Genomic DNA, 18949 nt, shown 5'->3' with positions numbered 1-18949 from the left:
TCGTGCTGTCGCGATTACTGCAAGAAACATGCAACAGTTGAGCAACATGTGTTTTAATATGCCCAAAATAAAGTTGTTACTGAACACAAAGTTCTAAAACGAGGATTATGCATTCTTGAATAATGTTCAAGGTGCCGAAAATGCACCATGCGCTGTCAAAAACAGGAATCACTGAACTGCAAGGCATTCGATCATTGTACAGATTCTGAAATGTATCGGTTTCGGCCTGCGATGGCACATTACCATGATTCCACCGAAGAGGGCAAAATTTCCCGCGGATATTCCTTCGTCCGTTGCCATTGCTGCGGCGCGGTACATTGTGCACAGCGTTGCACGCGCGTTCATTTCACGAGCTTTAGTTCCTCCTGTCACGCCTGGCCACAACAACATCCGGGAGAGCACGGTCCAGATAACACAGCACAACAAAACACAGAGAACGCAAACCTGCCCACACGCTTTTGACACGACACGATACGATACCTAAGGGGCAACATGTGTGAGCGCACAGAACCACAAGAAAGCCGCCATTGCGGCCCGAAAGCATGGCCGCTACGAGCAAAAGAAATAAAAGGAAAAAGACGCAAAGAGGAGAACCTATCACGTCAGATCCCCCACACTTTTCTACCAGCGCGCGGAGGGGGTAGGGCACGTAAAGCCCCTTAAACTACGAAGTTTAAGGGGCTTTAAGGGCACGGGGTAGGGCCTCTCCTCAGCTTTTTTTTCCTTCCTCCATGGTGTTGGCGGAGTCGAAGCTGCATCCCTCCCTCCCGCGCTCTGCCTACCTGCATGAGTTTGAGCCGCGATCGTCAGTTGTCCCGGCATCCGATCGCGAAATGCGCAGTTGCTGCCGGAGCGCTGCGCCCCACACCCCCTTGCCTGCCTTCCCATTCCCCCACGGCCTTTCGCGCGACGGAAAACGGCGCGTTTGCTCTCGGCTTTTTTCGTGCGCGCGCGCCAGATTGAGCCGCGATCGTCGGCTTCCCTCGCATGCTTTCACTCGCGCATACAGCATACGACACGCGGCGACGATGTTATCGCCCTTGGACTTCATACGGAACATCATGGCGACAGTTACGGCAAAATGCGCCTTGAGTGTCCATATAATTGCTATCGCAATAAAATGTGCGAACGCGGAGAAAAGACAGCAGCAAGCATTCAGCTAGCTCCGCACGGTCATGCATGACCTCCGCGACGATCAGTGCTGATCCCGGAGGCCCTGCTTTGCATCATTATGGCTCCGCTTGCCAGCAATGACTTCAGGCTGCAGCGACAAATGACGCTGCAGTAGCACCCCAGGCCGTCATCGCACAAATAGCCACGTTTTCGCCCCCGGACGACACACTGCCCCATTCCAGTACACCATAGTCAGAGGAACACCTAAACTCAGGGGAACCACATGATCGACTGTAGAACTGTCGGATATCGGTCGCGCTCCCAACGACGTTTGCAATACGGCAAAGTGTGACCTTCGAGATATTTTTTTGTCATCTTAGAGGTGGGTAATTTCGCATTTTTTTTCCTGACAAACAAAGCAAGCAACTTCTCCATGTTTCGTACTGAACAATTCAGAAATCTAAATTATAAACTGCAATTTCGCCGCGTCCTCTGGACTTAAAATGCCGATCTTAAAGGCTATGCTTGGGTTTGGACGTCGCCAAATCTCAAAGGTCATAAAGTGAATCGACTATAATATCGCCAAGTGGGGGCAGCAGCTAACTATCTTATTTTACCTGTGCACCGTGGAGTATCTGCCTACTTACTTTCTCCATCACTGTGGACTCTATGATTGCGAAGCGAAGAATCTCTCCAGTCTGATTAGTCGGTATTCGACGTGTGCAAGAAGCCCGTTGACGGAGAAGGCGCGCCTATGTAAGCCGTACTATAGCCGTACAACGGAGTGCGCGCGCGATTTGCACTTTGATTGCGCAGACGTGCCGGTACCTAGATTGTGAAGAGCTGCCCCTGTGCAGGCAGACTGGCTGATGCGTAGGTTGGCTGCGTCCCAGTTAAACGTGCGCTCCTCAATTTGAAACGTGTTTGTAGTACGTTCCCGTTGATGCAAGTGCGCGTGTAGTCACCGATGGCGAAAAGCTTGTTTGTTACATATTTATTATGGCTTACTATAGGTGCGCTAGGTGCACATCACTTCTACCTTGGTCGCGACCGCCAAGCTTTTGTGTGGTGGATGACACTGGGTGGTTACTTCGGCCTTGGCTTGATCAGGGATATTTGGCGAATTCCATATTATGTCAAATACGCCAACAGAGATCCAGAGACTCTCTACAAGTTGAAGGAAAAAATACGCAAACATGCGAAGCCACCGTCAAGTACTGTTAGATCTATAGGGCAAATGATAGTTTCAGACGCCCTCGGTTACATGATCTTGTACGCCATACCAGTGGAATACATTCCTGCGGACTACATGGCATTCGCTGCTCTACCAGTGCCACTGGCAGTTGCGATTGGTAAGTACCGTTCATTTTTGGCGTTTTGTTCACTAAATTAGTGTGCATCACATATGCGCGCGAAATTAGAAATACGCATGAGTCGCTGACTGCAATTTTAATAGCCCCCCCCCCCCCCCCCCCCTATATCCAGTTCTATTACTTGCATGTCAAGATCTTACTGGATCGTGTTGTTGCAAGCAAAGTACACGTATCTGCTGAGTTCCGTAACATAAGCATGAGCGCATGCTTTTATTTGGCCCAGTCAGTTAGGGATTGTAACATGTGCGTGTAAATTTTTCGTAAAGTCCATTGGTAAAAAAACACGCGTTATTTGATACATGCGTGTAATGACATTAACAAGCGGGTGACCTGTCAACTGTAAATGAGAAACAACTGCTTTCAATTCAGGTGCTACATGAAACTGGCAGTAATAAAAAAAGAGTACACACGTTATGTGATGCATATAGTGTTATGCTCGTTGGAGAGAAGTGTGATCGTAAAGCGCCTCACATTCGTTCAAAGGGATGCAAACGCCGTGAGTCTTGCAAAATACTAAATTGCTTTGCCTAAATGCAGACAGCAAATTCTTATATAGGCTGCCCAAAAGTGAGGCATTCCTATTGAATGACTGAAAATTATTGAGCAGAAATTATCTGCTCCATGTATTCACTCTGGAACTGATGCCTCAGTGCAACAATTGCAGCAATCCGGCAGCAGATTTATTCGTGACACTGCTCACTTGCATCGGTCTTTCTCGAGACTGTAATAGGTACGGTTATCCCTTACATTTGAACAGAAACAAATATTTGACATCTTCGAATAGGGAATTCTGGAATCGAATACGTATTGAATAGCAGACTATTTGATTCATATTAGAAATTTCAAATATTTGCACACTGCTAGAAAACAGTTAAGCAAATTGGATATTTGAAAATATTTACGGGATACTCTTAATAAAACATAGCTTAAAGAGACTAAAAAGAAAAATAAGTTGAGCTGTAATAGTAAACTACCCTTTTACAATACCAGAAAAGACGCAAAGACAAAAGGCAGCTAATGCACCATCTCGCAGTGATGTCATGGATTTTAACAGCAGCTGCTTGGGTCTAGTGAAATTATTTGTAAAAAATGGATTGTATTGTATTCTGAGAGTCATACTGGACTTGGGAAGTTTCAAGCACTTTTACTGAGCCACAATGGCTAAAATATGAAAAAGGTTTTAAAATTCATGACTTAACACTGACATGCTGATGCTGCAATTTGAATGTAAAATAAAAAGAAACTTTCACCTTCATTTTTCCTTCTAATAATCAACCTTTTGCCATGGAATTAACAGAAATAAAAGTTTTTAAAGAATACTTAATCAGTTTAAAGTGATTTAGTGTTTCTTTTCAGTGTCTGTTTAGAAAGCAGGAGGCAATGTATGGGTGGTATCATACTTATTGAATGTGATAGGCAATATAAATTTCAAGCTCTGTTTGCCATAGTTTAGCCTCACATGAGAAACTAACCATTTGTTAGTCTCTCTTGTAGAAAAGCATTGATATTTGGAAGTGACCTGCGAAAAAGCTTTCAGATGTACAGAGACACCTGGCATAGAAAATCTAAGAGAATATGATAATCTGTATTCAGAAATAAGGCCAATCGAAACCACATTCTATTAAAGAAAAGCTTTCTTTATGAGGTGTGTAACCGACTCCAGCTGTAATTTTTATTGCTCATTTTTTTCAGACCCGAAAATAGCACATTAGTGTAGTCGTAGATGTGCATGGCAGATGAGTTTCAGTTTAGGGGAAAATTCGTAGCGACGTTGTTGCAAAACATCTACTGAACATGACAGCCGAGCTTGGCTGTCTGACCAAGCAAGATTTCTGTAAATTAGTTTTATTGAAACATGTTTTGTCTGTGTAAATGCCATGGCTCACTTGAAAACATGCTTCAAAAGACATTGGCAGGTGTTTATTTCTTGTCTGAAGCTAAATAGTCGTCTAAGCTGGAATGTGCACTTCTCCCATGGAGATGGGTGTCACCTGGCAAGCTGTATATTGCCTTGAACTTTATCTGACACCTTACTATGTCATAATAAATGCACTCTGTCTACATAATTATTCTTTTCAGTGCACTTCGTGCACTGGTGTGTAAAATTCCATATTCCATTGAAAAAAAATAAGTGTGCTTTTGCTCTAGAGCTAGAATGAAACTGTTTCTTTATGCTTCCCACAAACAATCATTCACCTTCCTGGTGTCCTCCAGCAACCTAAGCATGTGACAATCACAAGGAGCAAGCTCAGCATGTTGCTTGAAGCCTCAGTCAGAAGTCAGGATGAATTGACACTAGCTAATAAGGAACTGGTTGCGTAAAAAGAGCACCAACCAGAAGAGTTGCGGAACTTGAGCAGTATTCGTGGGTAAATAATAAAATCAAGGATGTAGCAGTCACTCAGGGAGCGGTCTGCACAGCTATTGTGAAGTGAATTGGGGAAGCTATTCAATGTCCTGTCACACCCAGTGACTTTGATACATCAAATTCATCGCGTCTCAACTAAATCAGATGAAAATCGTATTGTTGCGCAGTTTTGTTGCCGGGACAAGAAAAACTACTTTGTCCATGAAGCATGTAAGGCACGTCTGAGTACTTCTGATGTTGGCTTCTCTGGTATCTCTGATAGCGCAAATTATATGAGTGATCACCTATCTCCTGAGAACGAAAGATTGTTTGCCAAAGCCCTTACACTGAAAAAAAAAAAATGCACAAATGGCAATTCCTCTGGACAGACAATTGCCATATCAAGGGTCACAAAACTGGTGATAGCAAGGTATATTGCATTGTCAAAGAAAGTGACCTAAGTGTCTTTATATATCCACTGAGTTCTTTGTTCATTTATGTTTGAAATACTTCCTGTACTTCCATCTTTTCGTCATGACCTTACTATCTCCTGAAGAGGCAAAGCAAATGCCAGCTGAAATTAATCGCCCCCTGACAGATTTTGACACACGAAAGCTCCGAAATAATTAGGATAATATCAATAACTCTCTAAATTTGCTTGCACATTCCTTCTCAATCGTTTGCATCTCATAAACTTGGCTCTGCATATACTACAGGAACCTTTTGAGCCTGCCATTATATGAAGCTGAGTGCTGTCACCGTCTAGTGTTACATCTTTATGTGATGCTTATCAGGCCTTCAACAAGTATTCTTTGCTTTTCCTCAATGCTGTTAACAAGTGTACAACAGTAGTTAAATGTAAAAAGAGATACAAATATCCTCAGAATCCGTGGTTATTGAAGGGATTGCTAAAAAATATGAAGAAAGATAAGCTTTACAGAAAAGTTAAAAGTTAACCATTTAATGCTGCTTAGCCTCATGCTATAAAAATATACCAACAATCTTTCATGTCTGCTAAAAAATGCTAAGAAAGAATATTACAAAAATGAATTATGCAGGCACAAACAGTTCTAAGAGGCAATGGCAGCTGTTGAATGATTTCTTAAACCCACCACCACATAGTTCATATATGCAGAAAGTTACATTAACAACATTACATATGATAGCCCTGAGAGTGTCGCTAATGCTTTTAGCAACTACTTTTTCGAAATTTTCGGTCTAGGACATTGTGCTTCACATTACTAATCCCACCGACCATTTCACGTTACAAAATGACCTATCGTGCATACAAAACTGGTGTAACACTTGGCTCATGTCATTAAATGTATCTAAAGCCATGTTGCCTATTCATCGTCATTATAATTACGATATGCCTAATTATAGCATCAATAACATGCAGATTGCAACAACTGATTCATTCAAATATCTTGGTGTGTATATTTCGCGTGACTTGGACCTGTCATGTTAACTGCATAATAAATTATGCTAATCATACTCTAGGTTATATACACTGTAACCTTTTCCTCTCTCCTCCCTCTATTAAACAAATTGTTTTTCAAACTGATGTGCAGCCCAAGCTGGAGTATGTCCATGCTATTTTTGACCCCCACCACAATAACCTTATTAATGCCCTTGAGTCGGTTCAGAATAGCGTGACATGATTTATATCCTGTCTATTCGTACAATATTATTCGTACCAATTCAAGCATCGCAACACTAAGAGCCCAAATAGCTTACCCTCTCTAGCCTCATGCCGTAGAATAGCACGTCTTAACCTTTTTTCATAAATTTTTCCATTCTTTGCCTTTTGACAACCCGTACATAAAAAGAGCACATCGCATTGCCTGCACCAGCCACTCTAACACAGTATATCCTCCACAAGCCCATACTGTGACTTTTCAGCAATCTTTTCTGCCCACAACATGAGACTGGAATGGCCTGCCCATCGAAGTTGCCACTATCATCGACCCACTTGCATTCAAGTGGCTCATTGAAAACATCCCGTTATAACTTGTATTTTCTTAAATTTTTTTTTTGCCATTAACCATCCACTCCCTCATGTAATGTCTCAACAAGAGACCTTTGAGGAAATAAATAAATGAATAAATAAGTAAACTAAATCGTTTTAGCCACTCCTTTTTTCTTTTTCCCGTGACCCCTGTCTACAGTGATTAAAGGTCTTAAGAGAGACCAGACCCGGTATAGATAACATTTCTGCATGGCACTTAAACCTTGTGGCCAATGTCACTTTCTGTAAATATAAATCTGGTGTTAAAAAATGGAATTTTTCCTAATTCTCTAAAAGTAGGGAAAGTTCTGTCAGTATTCAAAAAGGGGGATATGCTGTCAGTTTCCAATTACCATCCCATCTGTATTCTTCCCCTAAAAAAATTATATATAATTCACTTAAAAAAATATCTGCAAAAGTTTAGTTTACTGAAATCATGCAAATTTTGTTTTCGTGTGGGAAGCTCTACTAGCCTTACCCTGCTTTCGCTAACTGAATATATCAAATGCTCTATTAATTCAGGATGTGTGGTTGGCTTGATGTTTTTAACTTCACAAAGGCATTTGACACCATTAATCATCTTGTCTTGTCTAACAAACTCTAAGCATATGGTATTTCGGGTCTGGCCCTCAAGTTTTTAAAACGTTTCTTGCTGAACAGAAAGGATACCGTGTACACATCAGGCTCTTTCTCTGCTACTAAAACAATTCAAGGAGTGTCTCAAGGCTCATTACTTGGTCCATCACTTTTTTTTTTACTTTACATAAATGATCTTCCTGACAGTATAAACCTGGCTCACTGTATTTTATATACCCACGGTACACCTATCTCCATTGCTGATACATGTATTAATGCTATCACTCATAAATTAAATACTGTTCTTTGTTGTGTGTCCAAGTGGTACCACGTAAATTATTTACTTATTAATCCAAATAAATTCAAATTTCTGGGTTTTAAATCACCTCAAGGTGAGTTAACATCATTACAAGGCATCACAACTGACACGCATTTCATTACACGAGGTCGCGGGATCGAATCCCGGCCACGGCAGCCGCATTTCGATGGGGGCAAAATGCGAAGACACCCATGTACTTAGATTTAGGGGCACGTTAAAGAACCCCAGGTGGTCAAAATTTCCGGAGTCCTCCACTACGGCGTGCCTCATAATCAGAAAGTGGTTTTGGTACGTAAAACCCCATAATTTAATTTTAACACACTTCATTAGTGTCAGTGATAGTGCATCATTCTTTGACATTCACCTCAATGCTAACCTAAGTTCGTTAACCATATCGCTCACATTAGAAAGATGGCAGCATTCGACATTCATGCACTGCTGAAAGCATATATATCAGTTATGGCATTGTATCATGGGTGAATACATATCAGTGTTATCTTTCATCCCTTCAGCATTTACAAAATCGTGCTATTGGGATTATTTTTCACTCTTCTTGCGACTGCAGTGCCACTACCCTTTTTCACTGCAACCACATCTTGACTGTTAATAACTTTTTTCAGTTTAGTCTGGTTGTGTTATGGTATAGACAAATAACAATAAACTTTCTAGCGATTTCATTCATTGTGAGCTTTTAATAAATACAAACTGTACCAGGTTTGCTGATAACAATAACTTTATGCTGCCTAAGGTTTGTACTAGTTACGGTAAATCGTCTTCATCCTTCCATGTGATCGCATTCTGGAATAATTTACCCATCTGTATTAAATCCACCATTTCTTTACCGTCATTCAAAAATTTACTTAAAGATTATTTGTTAAATTCTTGATGTTCTTGTTCTTGAATTCTTGAGTTCTTGTACTAGATTTGTGTTTATATATAATGTATTTATTTATTGAGTTCTTCCTTATTTTTGGCATTCAGGCTTCTTTATTTCTAATCTTTTTATGCTATTTATGGGGGAGGGGCTATTTCTTACTTGATGTATTGGTTCTATTGTTCGCACTTCTGCTAATCCTTGTAGTATCTATATGTAACCTTCACTGAGGGTCCCATTGTAGTCTTGTACTTTGGGACCCTCATCTGTATACTATGTTGTAATTAACCTCCAATGTATTAATAAATTGATTGATTGATAAATTTAGTGATTTATTAAGGTCTTCACCTTTATTTTTATTGCATGCTAAACATGCTGGATATTTTCATGATGAACATGCAGCAGCATCATTGACATTCACGATGAACGCAATTTCTAGCAGTTGCTGCCCTTAACAACAGTAGAATTCTGGGGGTAGAAGATCTCAACATCGACTAAAAACCGTAACGCCAAATAATCATGAACATTTAATTGATTATTTAATTGAATAATTGGACTACAAAATTTTTAATGACGCCAGCAGTGAAGAGACGGGAGCTTCTGTTGGGTTGTCTAATTGTTTGCCTCGACATCTTTGCTGCTTTAATGATGCCTCACACATTGGTACATGCTTAAGAGCTCACATTGTTTTAATTTTTGCGTTGAAATAAGTGCAATTTCCCACAGTGGGTTGCTTTTATTCAATAGCATTGCATTGGCATATGTACAACTTAATTATGATAAATCCTTCCCATTGTGTGGAGTTTTTGTTCACACAAGAGCATGCAGACAATTTCAGATAGACCTTGTGGAGTAGCTTGACTAGCCGTCTGATTTCTTACTTTTTGAACCCCATCTGTGCAAATGCCGTATTAATTACTGTACAATACTATACAACACTATATCTTACTGTACAGTACTTTACAAATATTGTACAAAGCACGTGAAGGCAGCAATGCCAATTGAAGGTGCACGACTATGCCAGCTTGCTTACAGAGAAGCTGATCAAGCATGATAATTGAGTATGAGGGCTTGCGGATGCCCACCAACCTGACAACCATTGCTTCAAGAGCTTAAAGAATCCAGAAATAAATAAATAAAGAAAAAAACATAACCAGGCACTTGCTGCCAGGAATCATAAAGCAAATGCTCCCTGCACAATAGGCACCTATCCCCCCCCCCCTTGTGTGGGCATGACTATGGCTAATGTTCTCATGCCATCAAATATCTTTATTGCATGGTCTAATTTATAGAAATTAGAAACTAGGAGCAAGCACGTATATTTCAGATTTGTTTACTCTCGGTACTTTTAGTAATGATTGTTCTTTTCATTCATGCTTCTTGAGGTGCTTCTTTAAAGGTTAACATAAAAATTGTCAGAAAACTCCAGAGCAATTATTTTCGCTTTACTTGCATTCAAAACACCAATAATGATTAGGCTACAATTTTGTGTATCACAGTATTTTTTGTGAGTAATTCGTCTTGAAATAAAACATCAGAACATGGAAGCACCGAAAATGAGCAAATTTATGGCAGTAAGGAAAGTGGTAATGGGGATGCATCGTTGCTTTAACTGCCTGGTTTTTCGCAGTATTTCTGTTTGTAATACGACTCTAGTGGAAAAAATTGTCCTGTTTCCTAAATTCTGAGCAGTTTATTTCTTCCATGTTCTGGAAAGATATATGTTGTATGAGACAGAACAATACTTTCTAAGATTGGTACCAACTACAGGAGCCTACTGACTGTTTTTTCATGAAAAATGTTTGAATGTTGAAAACATTTTAAAAGTTAATGCTATTGTACTGTTTAAGCCTCTGCCATTTGTATCATGTAAGCTTTTTGCTGCGAATACTGTTTGTTACAAGTTACTGTGCCACTTTTCTTTCTTTAGACTGCATTTAATTGGAATTTGTTCTGGTTTCCTTACCAGGTGTTCACTTGGTGGGCAACATAGGGGAACAAGAAGGCAACTTCAAGATGCCATTGTTGGGAGCATACATGACATACCCACTCTACTTCTTCAGCACGCACAGCGTCTTTTGGACCAGCCTGGCCTCTAGCTACTTCTTCAACAACTATGCTAAAACGTGGCGCCTTAAGCCACGGCCTGCCAAGCCATTGTGCCAGCGGCTTGTAGTGTTCATCACATGTGGCCTGCTCTACAGCTCTATGTGGGCCTCATGGCTGTACTTCAACTGTAGCATGACTGACAATGATGGCACTGAGGTCAAGTGCCGCGACTCAATCCAGCACTTCTTTAGCAGCCCTTTGTGGCAGGACTTCAAAAGCGTCATGGTGGGTATGTACCACCAGGTGCGACTTCAGGGCTGGAGTGAACTCTGGCGGCTCTTTATGGAGGCTCTTGATCCTCAAGGAGAAGCCAATGCCCTTAAGGTTAGTGTCCTTGTAGTAAAGATTTGTGTATAGCAGCAGCACTCATTGTCTTACTGATGATGGCTTCTCACTTCATAGCGCTTGTGTGTCAACAGGTTTGTTGGCAACAGATGTGTCATGCTGAAAAAAAAAAGTTATGAGCACTGTATTGCACTTGGTTAGGACCATTCATAATTTAAAATGAAGTGTACCAGGAAGCATTTTACATTGCCTGCTGTAGTAGCCATTTTTACTGGTAATTTTTCATGACATCTTGGTGATTCTTGCATTCACCAGTAGACAGAGTGTGCAGCGAGGAGGAGTGTGTTCCAAAGTGTAGAGTGCAATACAATGGTATTGTGTTTGCTATAAAAAACAGTCTGATACATTGAAGGATGACTGACAGCTGGTGGGCAGCAGTGCAGAACAACAATTTGTAAATACATGATTCTAAGGTGATAGTTCACCCATAGTTGTTGTCACTTGCGTTGCAGATTTTGCAATGAAACTTTTTTTTTGTTCTTCCATAGCAAAGACGCTTTATTCAGTGCATAGCCTGAGGAGGGGTTTGTGTTGAAATTTACAAAATTTCTCAGTTTTTAACCAAGTTAACTATTTAGACAGTCCATTTACACTTGTGCAGCAGGGTCTAAATCTTTGGGAAGCATTGCCATTATTCTATTATTCTGTGCTGTCATTAGATGTTTAGATTTTAAGTCATCCAAACTTTGCGAACTATGCAATAGGCTATTAATATAATCAGGTTTTTGCCATATCTGTATATCCATCTTCCATCTTAAACCATTGAAGTTCTGGCCAAAAATATGAAAAAATATATTTGAAAAATGTTATTTGCTTCTATATTGTGTGCTCAAATGAAAAATTTATAGCATATTCAAAATATCATAGGCATGACACATGGGTTACTAACTTCACAACTACTGTGTAAAAATAGTGATAAATGTGCCGTATGTGATTGGTTTAAGATGTTATTGCTCTCACTGCTCCTTCTTTGAGGGCAAAGAGGGAGCTCACCTCAATTTTAAGTAGGAGCACACTTAGTTACTACTATTCAGGAGGATCAGAGCAACATGGAATTGTGTTGTTTTGCCTACTTATCAAGACAGTGTATCAGTACTTTGGAATTTGTTAACTTTTTTGTAATTTCCTAGCTACAACTCTTCAATGAAACTTGCATATTTAATTTCTGACAATCTGCTTAAGAGGAAGCTTTAGCTTGGGCCCAACTCTGGCGCGGCCTATTCAAATACATGTAAAACACAGAAACGCTTTTCTGAGATAACGCGTGGACTGATTTTAATGAAATTTGTTGCAATTGAGAGTGAAAGTTAAATCCAGTGACTGTTGGAAGCAGAATTTCGATTTAGTGTTTGAATTTTGTTATAAAAATTTTTAAAAATTCAGAAATTTGAAAAAAAAAATAGAAGCATGAAGCTTACAATTTAATAGCTCTGCATCAAGAACAGATATCACAGTTCTGTAAATAGCATCCATTAAATCATTCAAAGCAAACAAATTCTATATGTCAATTTATATCTTACATGAATCTGTTACGTTGTGCACAAGAGTTCTGGAAAAGTTGTGTTTCCATATTACTAAGTTTTTTGAGATTCATGTGTAACATATCAATTTTGTCTGCTTTAGATGTACTATCAGATGTATTTCACAGAATTGTGATATCAAGATTCGTGTGTAACATATCAATTTTTTCCACTTTAGATGTACTATTAGATGCAATTCACAGAATCATGATATCATATTTCATTGCAGAGTTCCACAGTTTTAAACTTGATAGTTTCATTGTCTGAAAATTTGCGATCTTTGCCAATTTTTAATAAAAAATTGACGACCTAAATAAAAAAATTCGAGACGAACAGTCACTAGATCTTAAGTTTTTCTTTTAAGTGCAACAAACCTCATCAAATTTGGTGCATTGGTTGCCGAGAAAAATGAATTCTCCTTTGACATGTATTTAGATAACAGCACCCAAGCTAAAGCTTCCTCTTAAAGGAACTGGTTTATTTAGAAATAATCATATTCAATAAGTGAAACCTGCCACAGTAGCCCAGTGACTAAGGCACTGCGCTGCTGAGCTTGAGGGCATGGGTTCAATCTTGGCTGCGGCGGCGGCATTCCAATAGGGGTAGAATGCAAGAACGCCCGTGTACCGTGCATTGGTTTGCACATTAAAGAACCCAAGGTGGTTAAAATTAATCTGGAGTCCCCAATACAGTGTGCCTCATAATCACATCGTGGCTTTGGAACATAAAATCCCAGAATTCAAATTTTTTTAGTAAGTGGAGTTCACTGGTGACTTGAGTTGCTAGCTGCTTGGCAGGCCAGTTCTGGCCACTTCTAATGCAATGTTAGATAAATGCTTCTCAAGTCCTTGATGTTAGGGCAAGCAGCTCATAAGACAGTATGTAACCAAATACGTGGTCGTGGAAAATGTTATGTCTGATAAATATTGTGTGGTGCAATTTCCAGGTTCTTGGTGTTCGACCCAGTGCCTCCCAAGAAGTCATCACAGCAGCTTATCGCAAGCTGGCTCGCCAGTGGCATCCTGATCGTTTTAAGGAACATGGTCAGAAACTGGAAGCTCAAGAGAAATTTATTGAGATTCAGAAGGCATATGAGGTCCTCTCCAACTTGAAATCGCGACGACTAAAAAAGAATGCTCAAGAACCTGAAAACCCAAGTGATGTTCGGACCGAGTTCTGATGTGCTCAACAGTTCCAATTTGCTGGGTGCACTTTTTCCAAGCAGACTTTAAATCTGAACTGAACTTCTTTGGGGGCATTGTTCATTGTTTTTGTGAGTTGGGTGGGATATGTGCAAGCAGTGGTGCCTTTTTTTTCTATTGGTTTATTTAGGCAGCACAACAGCAGGCAACATAAGGTTAGGGTAGCACATTGCTTCCTATTACATTGCACATACAGCCATACATCAGTGTTCTGCTACCAAAGTGCAAAAATTATACTCATTTGTTCAGTGTAATTGTGCTTTAAAATATATTGGTTCTGTGAGACATTACATTCCAAAGATTTTTATTTCTGTTATTTAAATGTGTGCCTTTTGTTGACTGCACACCTAGGCATGTCTTTCATAGTTGCGTTTATGGCTGCAGAAAGATTTGAAATGTTTCTACAAGAACTTGCAGCATGGTGTGGTAAACAGTGCAGAATCATTGTATTACTTTTTAGGAAGCAAACACTGCATAGAGGTTTCTGCATGATGTCTTACTCAGGGGAGCACCACTTTCAATGTCAGTTTGTATTGCACTGAAATCTTGGCTTAGTTAATGTTCCTAATTTTATTATTCTTTGTGAAAGAAGTTAGGAGCCACAAGAAAATTTAACTGATTTATGCATAAAATAAGTTGGCCAGTGTGGCTGTTTAATTGTTTGTACATTTATAATGAACTTTTGACAGAAAGTGAACACATTTGAAGTAAAATACTTGCACTAATGAATATATTAAATTCTCGTGATGGTTAAAGACTAAAGGGTGTGAATGGAATGTAACTTGCGTGTTAGAAACAGTTATGCAGTGACAGAATATGCTTTTTGAATATTTGTGCAATAATTAACTTGGTTTCTGCCTACATTTTTGTGAGGAGGTTTGCACACGAAAAAGCTTTGTGCAGTTACATAAAGTATACTTATGTGAGCATGTGTATGGATTTTTATATTTTTGATATCCTTTGGCATAAGTTGTTGCTGCATTGCTGAGCTCATTTTATAGCATGTTCTAGTGCCTCCAAATCAAGTGTACAGTGCCTTTATATCAGTATTGTTGGATGGGTGTAAATCACACTGAAGGCACTAACATTCTTCTGTGCCTTACTGGAACAGTTAGCTTGCCTATTGTGGAATGTCTTTACCAATTCCATTGTGTGATCAAGCTTGCTGAATGACTGCTATCCCATGTGAGAAATTTATGGCCATGCCTTGCTGCCGTATCTGTGATTATTCTAGAGTGATGGCTCCTACTGTTTGTGGTAGGGCAGCTGTATTATTTTATGCATAGCTTTGATGGCAAGCACTGCACTTAGTTTGTCTCTGTATGCACCTATAGCCACTTACAAAGAATGAGAGGTGGTGATACTGGGAAAAAGAAACTACTTCATGGATTGTCCTGTGACAAATGAGTTGCCTTCTATAAATCTGTTTGTTATGTATATGTGATCTATATATGGTGAATGCCTTGAATAAGTTGCTGCCTGCACCATGTGGAAGGCTCCATGACAAGTAGAGTAGAGGACAAGTAGAGTGGGACGAGTTGAGTTGTGCTGTCAAGAGCCTAGCTCTGCCTAAACTCTGCAGCCACCAGTCAGCAAGAATCCAGTATGGTCACGGCTAGAGGTAAATGTAGATGTGATGGCATGGTCTGCACCAGTTCCATCTGTGCGAGTGTCTGTAGATGCTTACAAAGTATGCTCAATCGTTCTAGAGCGGAAATAAAGTAGTCAGGGAAAATTTGCATCGATAGGGAAAGTCTGGCTGCTGACCGTGAATACGGGTGAAAGAGCCAAAGAAAGCTATTCGCTTAAAGGGGCCATGACAGCACATTTTCGTGCTTAAATTATGCATTGCATGTTAAACCATACGCATCCCACAGCAACATAGTTTGAATGCATTCAATGCAGTGAAAAATTTGTAGTATTTGAATTTTTTAATGTCGCAGTTGAACTGTAAAGCAGCGTGGCAACAGGAAGTGGTTACGAAATAAATAGGCACCTCTGCAAACGGCTTCCTGGGCTAACAGATACTGGGTTCGAAGGCCTTTTGTGTACTGCAAACACTGGAAGCGATTGCAGGAGCTGGAAAACATTATGGCTGCCATGCGTCACTTCGTTTTTGTACGTGCATCTTTGCGCATCTCTGTAGTTTGCTATTGCTTTTTATTGTGCAACTGAAGGAATTAAGGACACAGTTCAGTGGTGACACCATTGCTGCGCCTTTGAGTGCTAGAGCATGCAGAGAAAGACACGCGATGTGGTCTTGAACTGCTTCAAAGCAGGCGACACAGTGGTGGCCTCTCAGTTACTGTTGTCACACAGCCTTGCCAAACTGGCGGTTGGTGTTGGTAGGAGGAGTTGAGAGGCAGTGATTTCAGATTGAAATTTAGTTTAAAATGTGCGATGAGAGCCCAGTTTTTTGCCATGTATAACCATACTGGGCCATCTACTCTCAGTTACAAATATAAACAGAACTGTTGGACGACCCTGTCCAGCCCCTTTAAAAAAAGTGCAGTAGCTGCACGAATTTGCAGTAGTGACTGCGATAGCTGCAGCAAACTGTGGGACTGTTATTTAACTTTTATATTGTAAACATGTGATGGCCTTGTGTTGAATTCGTCATGCAGTGCTTGCTCCAGGATTTCAAGTTCAGCGTGGACCAGGCACCAGCTCACGCGGATAAAGTTTGGCAGGCCCTGCAGCATCGGCAGGTACACATAGCTGTGGGATAGAAACGAAATGCGGAATCTTGTTGATCCATGGGCATAGCCGCATGAGATCGTGGGTAATTTAGGCCACTCGACTGCGGATAGCAGCCATGGAAAACGAAAATAAACTGAGAGGGAGCACTATGTCACACAGCCCGCCCTCGCAAGTCAACTTTTTGTGAAGCCATCCCCTTCACCTTTTCTCTATCAAAAAGTTGCTCAGCACATGACCCTGCAAGCGCAGGGTTATGTGTACGATTCTTTACAGTACGTTGCAGAAGGGCCCGCAGCTTCTCCCTCTGCTTGCGCCTCTTCTTTACGTTTATTATGTGGTTTTGTGCTGTCATTTAGCATGTGCAAATAAGAATACCAGCAAACAGCACTTGGGAGAGCTGATCGGACAGTTGATCTTGTATGCAAACACTCCCCAACAAGTTGCAGCCTCAGCTGCCTCAACCGTGTCTGCCTAGAGTGACCAGGCCTTCCAGCTTTAAAACCCCCGCTGCCTCTTGGGTGCCCTGGATGGAGATCCTGCGTCGCCCTCTTCATTATCTCAGGTGCTCTCCTGAGGCCTCCATTTACTGGTACTTTCATTTTCGAATGCCAAATTATTTTGTAGAACCAAATATTAATCACTCCGTAAACATAAATTAATTCTTGCAGAAAGGAGGCTCACATGGAGAAAGAGGCGGGCCCTTATAGAATGTCCAGTGTGCTTGGTTCCTTCCCGGTAGGCTTTAATCGATGCGCGCTTGTTTGCATGCTTTGCCAACCGCTCGGTGCCCATTTTCTCCCTATTCGCGTGTGCAACTTTGGTTGGTTATTTCAACGTATACATTTATCATCTTCGTCCCAGCATGTGAGTGGGGCAGCTGCTTAAGTGTTGCTGTCACACGTCTTTTTGGAAGAGCATGCACTGAGTATGGCTAGCATGACTGTGGCACTAAAGCTTGCTTAAACACTTTATACCGTACATAATCACGTATTGGACCAACTTTATTTTGCTTCAATTTTCTTGTGTAATGCTCTCTTCTATTGTAGTGAGCCAGAATTCTGGTTCACTATACTCCTAGTTTTTCCTTTCTCCGAGGTTGCAACTTGAACGCGCTGCACAGAAGAGGAACATCAACTTGTATAGACTACACATCACTCTAAATCCACAGACGATTGCACAATGCCAGAGACATTGTCCAGGAATTGCTGTTTGAACCTGGAATAAATGTTGAATGGTGACACGTGGTTCCTTCTGTTGTGTGCAGGGAGGTCATTGGGCCCAGAGTGCCTGCACTGCACTTCTCTCTTGTTGCGAGAGTGAGGGGTGCATTAATTCAGACACCCTATAAACTATAGACTGTCTGAATTATAGTTGGACTTCTCCATTAAGAAAAACTCTTCTGGCCCAACCTTGGCGGCCAGGTTTATCGTGGTCAACCAGACTATTTAGGCCAGACATGGCAGTGGTAGCTATATTGGACTGAGCCTTTTAATTGGGCCGATGAATAGCAGCATATCACATAGTCCAAGTACCAGGCCTGGTGCCACAGAGTAGATGTGTACTCAAATATGGTCTAGTAAACTGTTGTGCTGACACTGGGCCAAATATTAATACTGTTGCCAGCCCGGCCAGCCCAACCTTTAATGGCCCAACAAATTTTTGCCTCTGCTTTGAGCAAAAGTTTGCTCGCCATTGTCCTTTTAGGTGTTTGGTTCATTGAGGGCATGCATGCCACCACATACTTTCATTCAGACTTGCAGATACGGCAACATAGTGTGCATAACGTTGTCCTCGGTCATTCATCTGCCCCGGCAGCTCTGATGTGCAAGGCCTTGGATTAGATTTGTGGCCACATTCCAATGGGGGAGGAATGCAAAAGCACCATAAGGTACTTATAGGTTTAGGTGCATGTTAAAGAACCGCACTCGGGGTTAAAATTGGGAGCCCTCCATTACGGCATATTGCTTTGGGATGTTAATTAAACCGCATGAATCAATCAACCACGTGTCATGGATCGTTAACGTAAACTTTGTGCTCAGAACCACCACCACTGAGGTTGTTTGAATAACGGATACATGTATTACACCTTAAAAATGTACATTTTATCCCTATTTCTTAAAGCACGCTACTTTAACTGCAGCTGTTCCCTAGTGGCGCAGTATAACGATGTCGACATTGCAACTCTGGTTTCATGTAATTTTGACATTTTCTAGAAAAAAACTTCTTTCGTGTGAATGCAGAAAGTTTTGCCTTTTGCTGCGACCCTGGTGAAATGACATTATTCCTACTAAACTTTCTGGCCAACCTGCTAGGACATAGGAAAATGGTTTGGGCTCTTAGACCTAGGTTGCTGACACTGGTGTATCCAGAGGGGAGGCCCTGGAGTTCCGGGCTCATTCCAAGACATTTGCATGACTTGCCATCCATTCTCTGTGTCTTGATGCATTGATGCATCTAGTAAGG

General features: G+C 40.9%; 1 protein-coding gene across 1 annotated transcript; it reads left to right on the top strand.

Annotated features, from left to right (window-relative positions):
- Positions 1-1779: 1779 nt before the first annotated feature.
- On the top strand, positions 1780-17724 carry wus (TM2 and DnaJ domain-containing protein wurst). Its single transcript, XM_075677228.1, has 3 exons — positions 1780-2465; positions 10580-11043; positions 13531-17724. Exons 1-3 carry the CDS (start codon positions 2081-2083, stop codon positions 13762-13764), a joined length of 1083 nt encoding a protein of 360 aa, XP_075533343.1. The 5' UTR covers positions 1780-2080; the 3' UTR covers positions 13765-17724.
- The last annotated feature ends 1225 nt before the right edge of the window (positions 17725-18949 follow it).

The sequence above is a fragment of the Dermacentor variabilis genome, unplaced genomic scaffold (genome assembly GCF_050947875.1).
Source record: "Dermacentor variabilis isolate Ectoservices unplaced genomic scaffold, ASM5094787v1 scaffold_12, whole genome shotgun sequence".
Taxonomy (NCBI): Eukaryota; Metazoa; Arthropoda; class Arachnida; order Ixodida; family Ixodidae; genus Dermacentor; species Dermacentor variabilis.
The sequence above is the reverse complement of the archived record's forward strand: the minus strand, read 5'-3'. Positions and strand labels throughout refer to the sequence as shown.

What these genes read in the sequence shown, in the direction of transcription:
- wus (XM_075677228.1), top strand. Translation starts at nt 2,081, where the DNA reads ATGGCGAAAAGCTTGTTTGTTACATATTTATTATGGCTTACTATAGGT. An exon ending in GCCACTGGCAGTTGCGATTG is followed by an intron (nt 2,466 to 10,579) that starts GTAAGTACCGTT and finishes TTTCCTTACCAG; the next exon opens with GTGTTCACTTGGTGGGCAAC. An exon ending in GAGAAGCCAATGCCCTTAAG is followed by an intron (nt 11,044 to 13,530) that starts GTTAGTGTCCTT and finishes TGCAATTTCCAG; the next exon opens with GTTCTTGGTGTTCGACCCAG.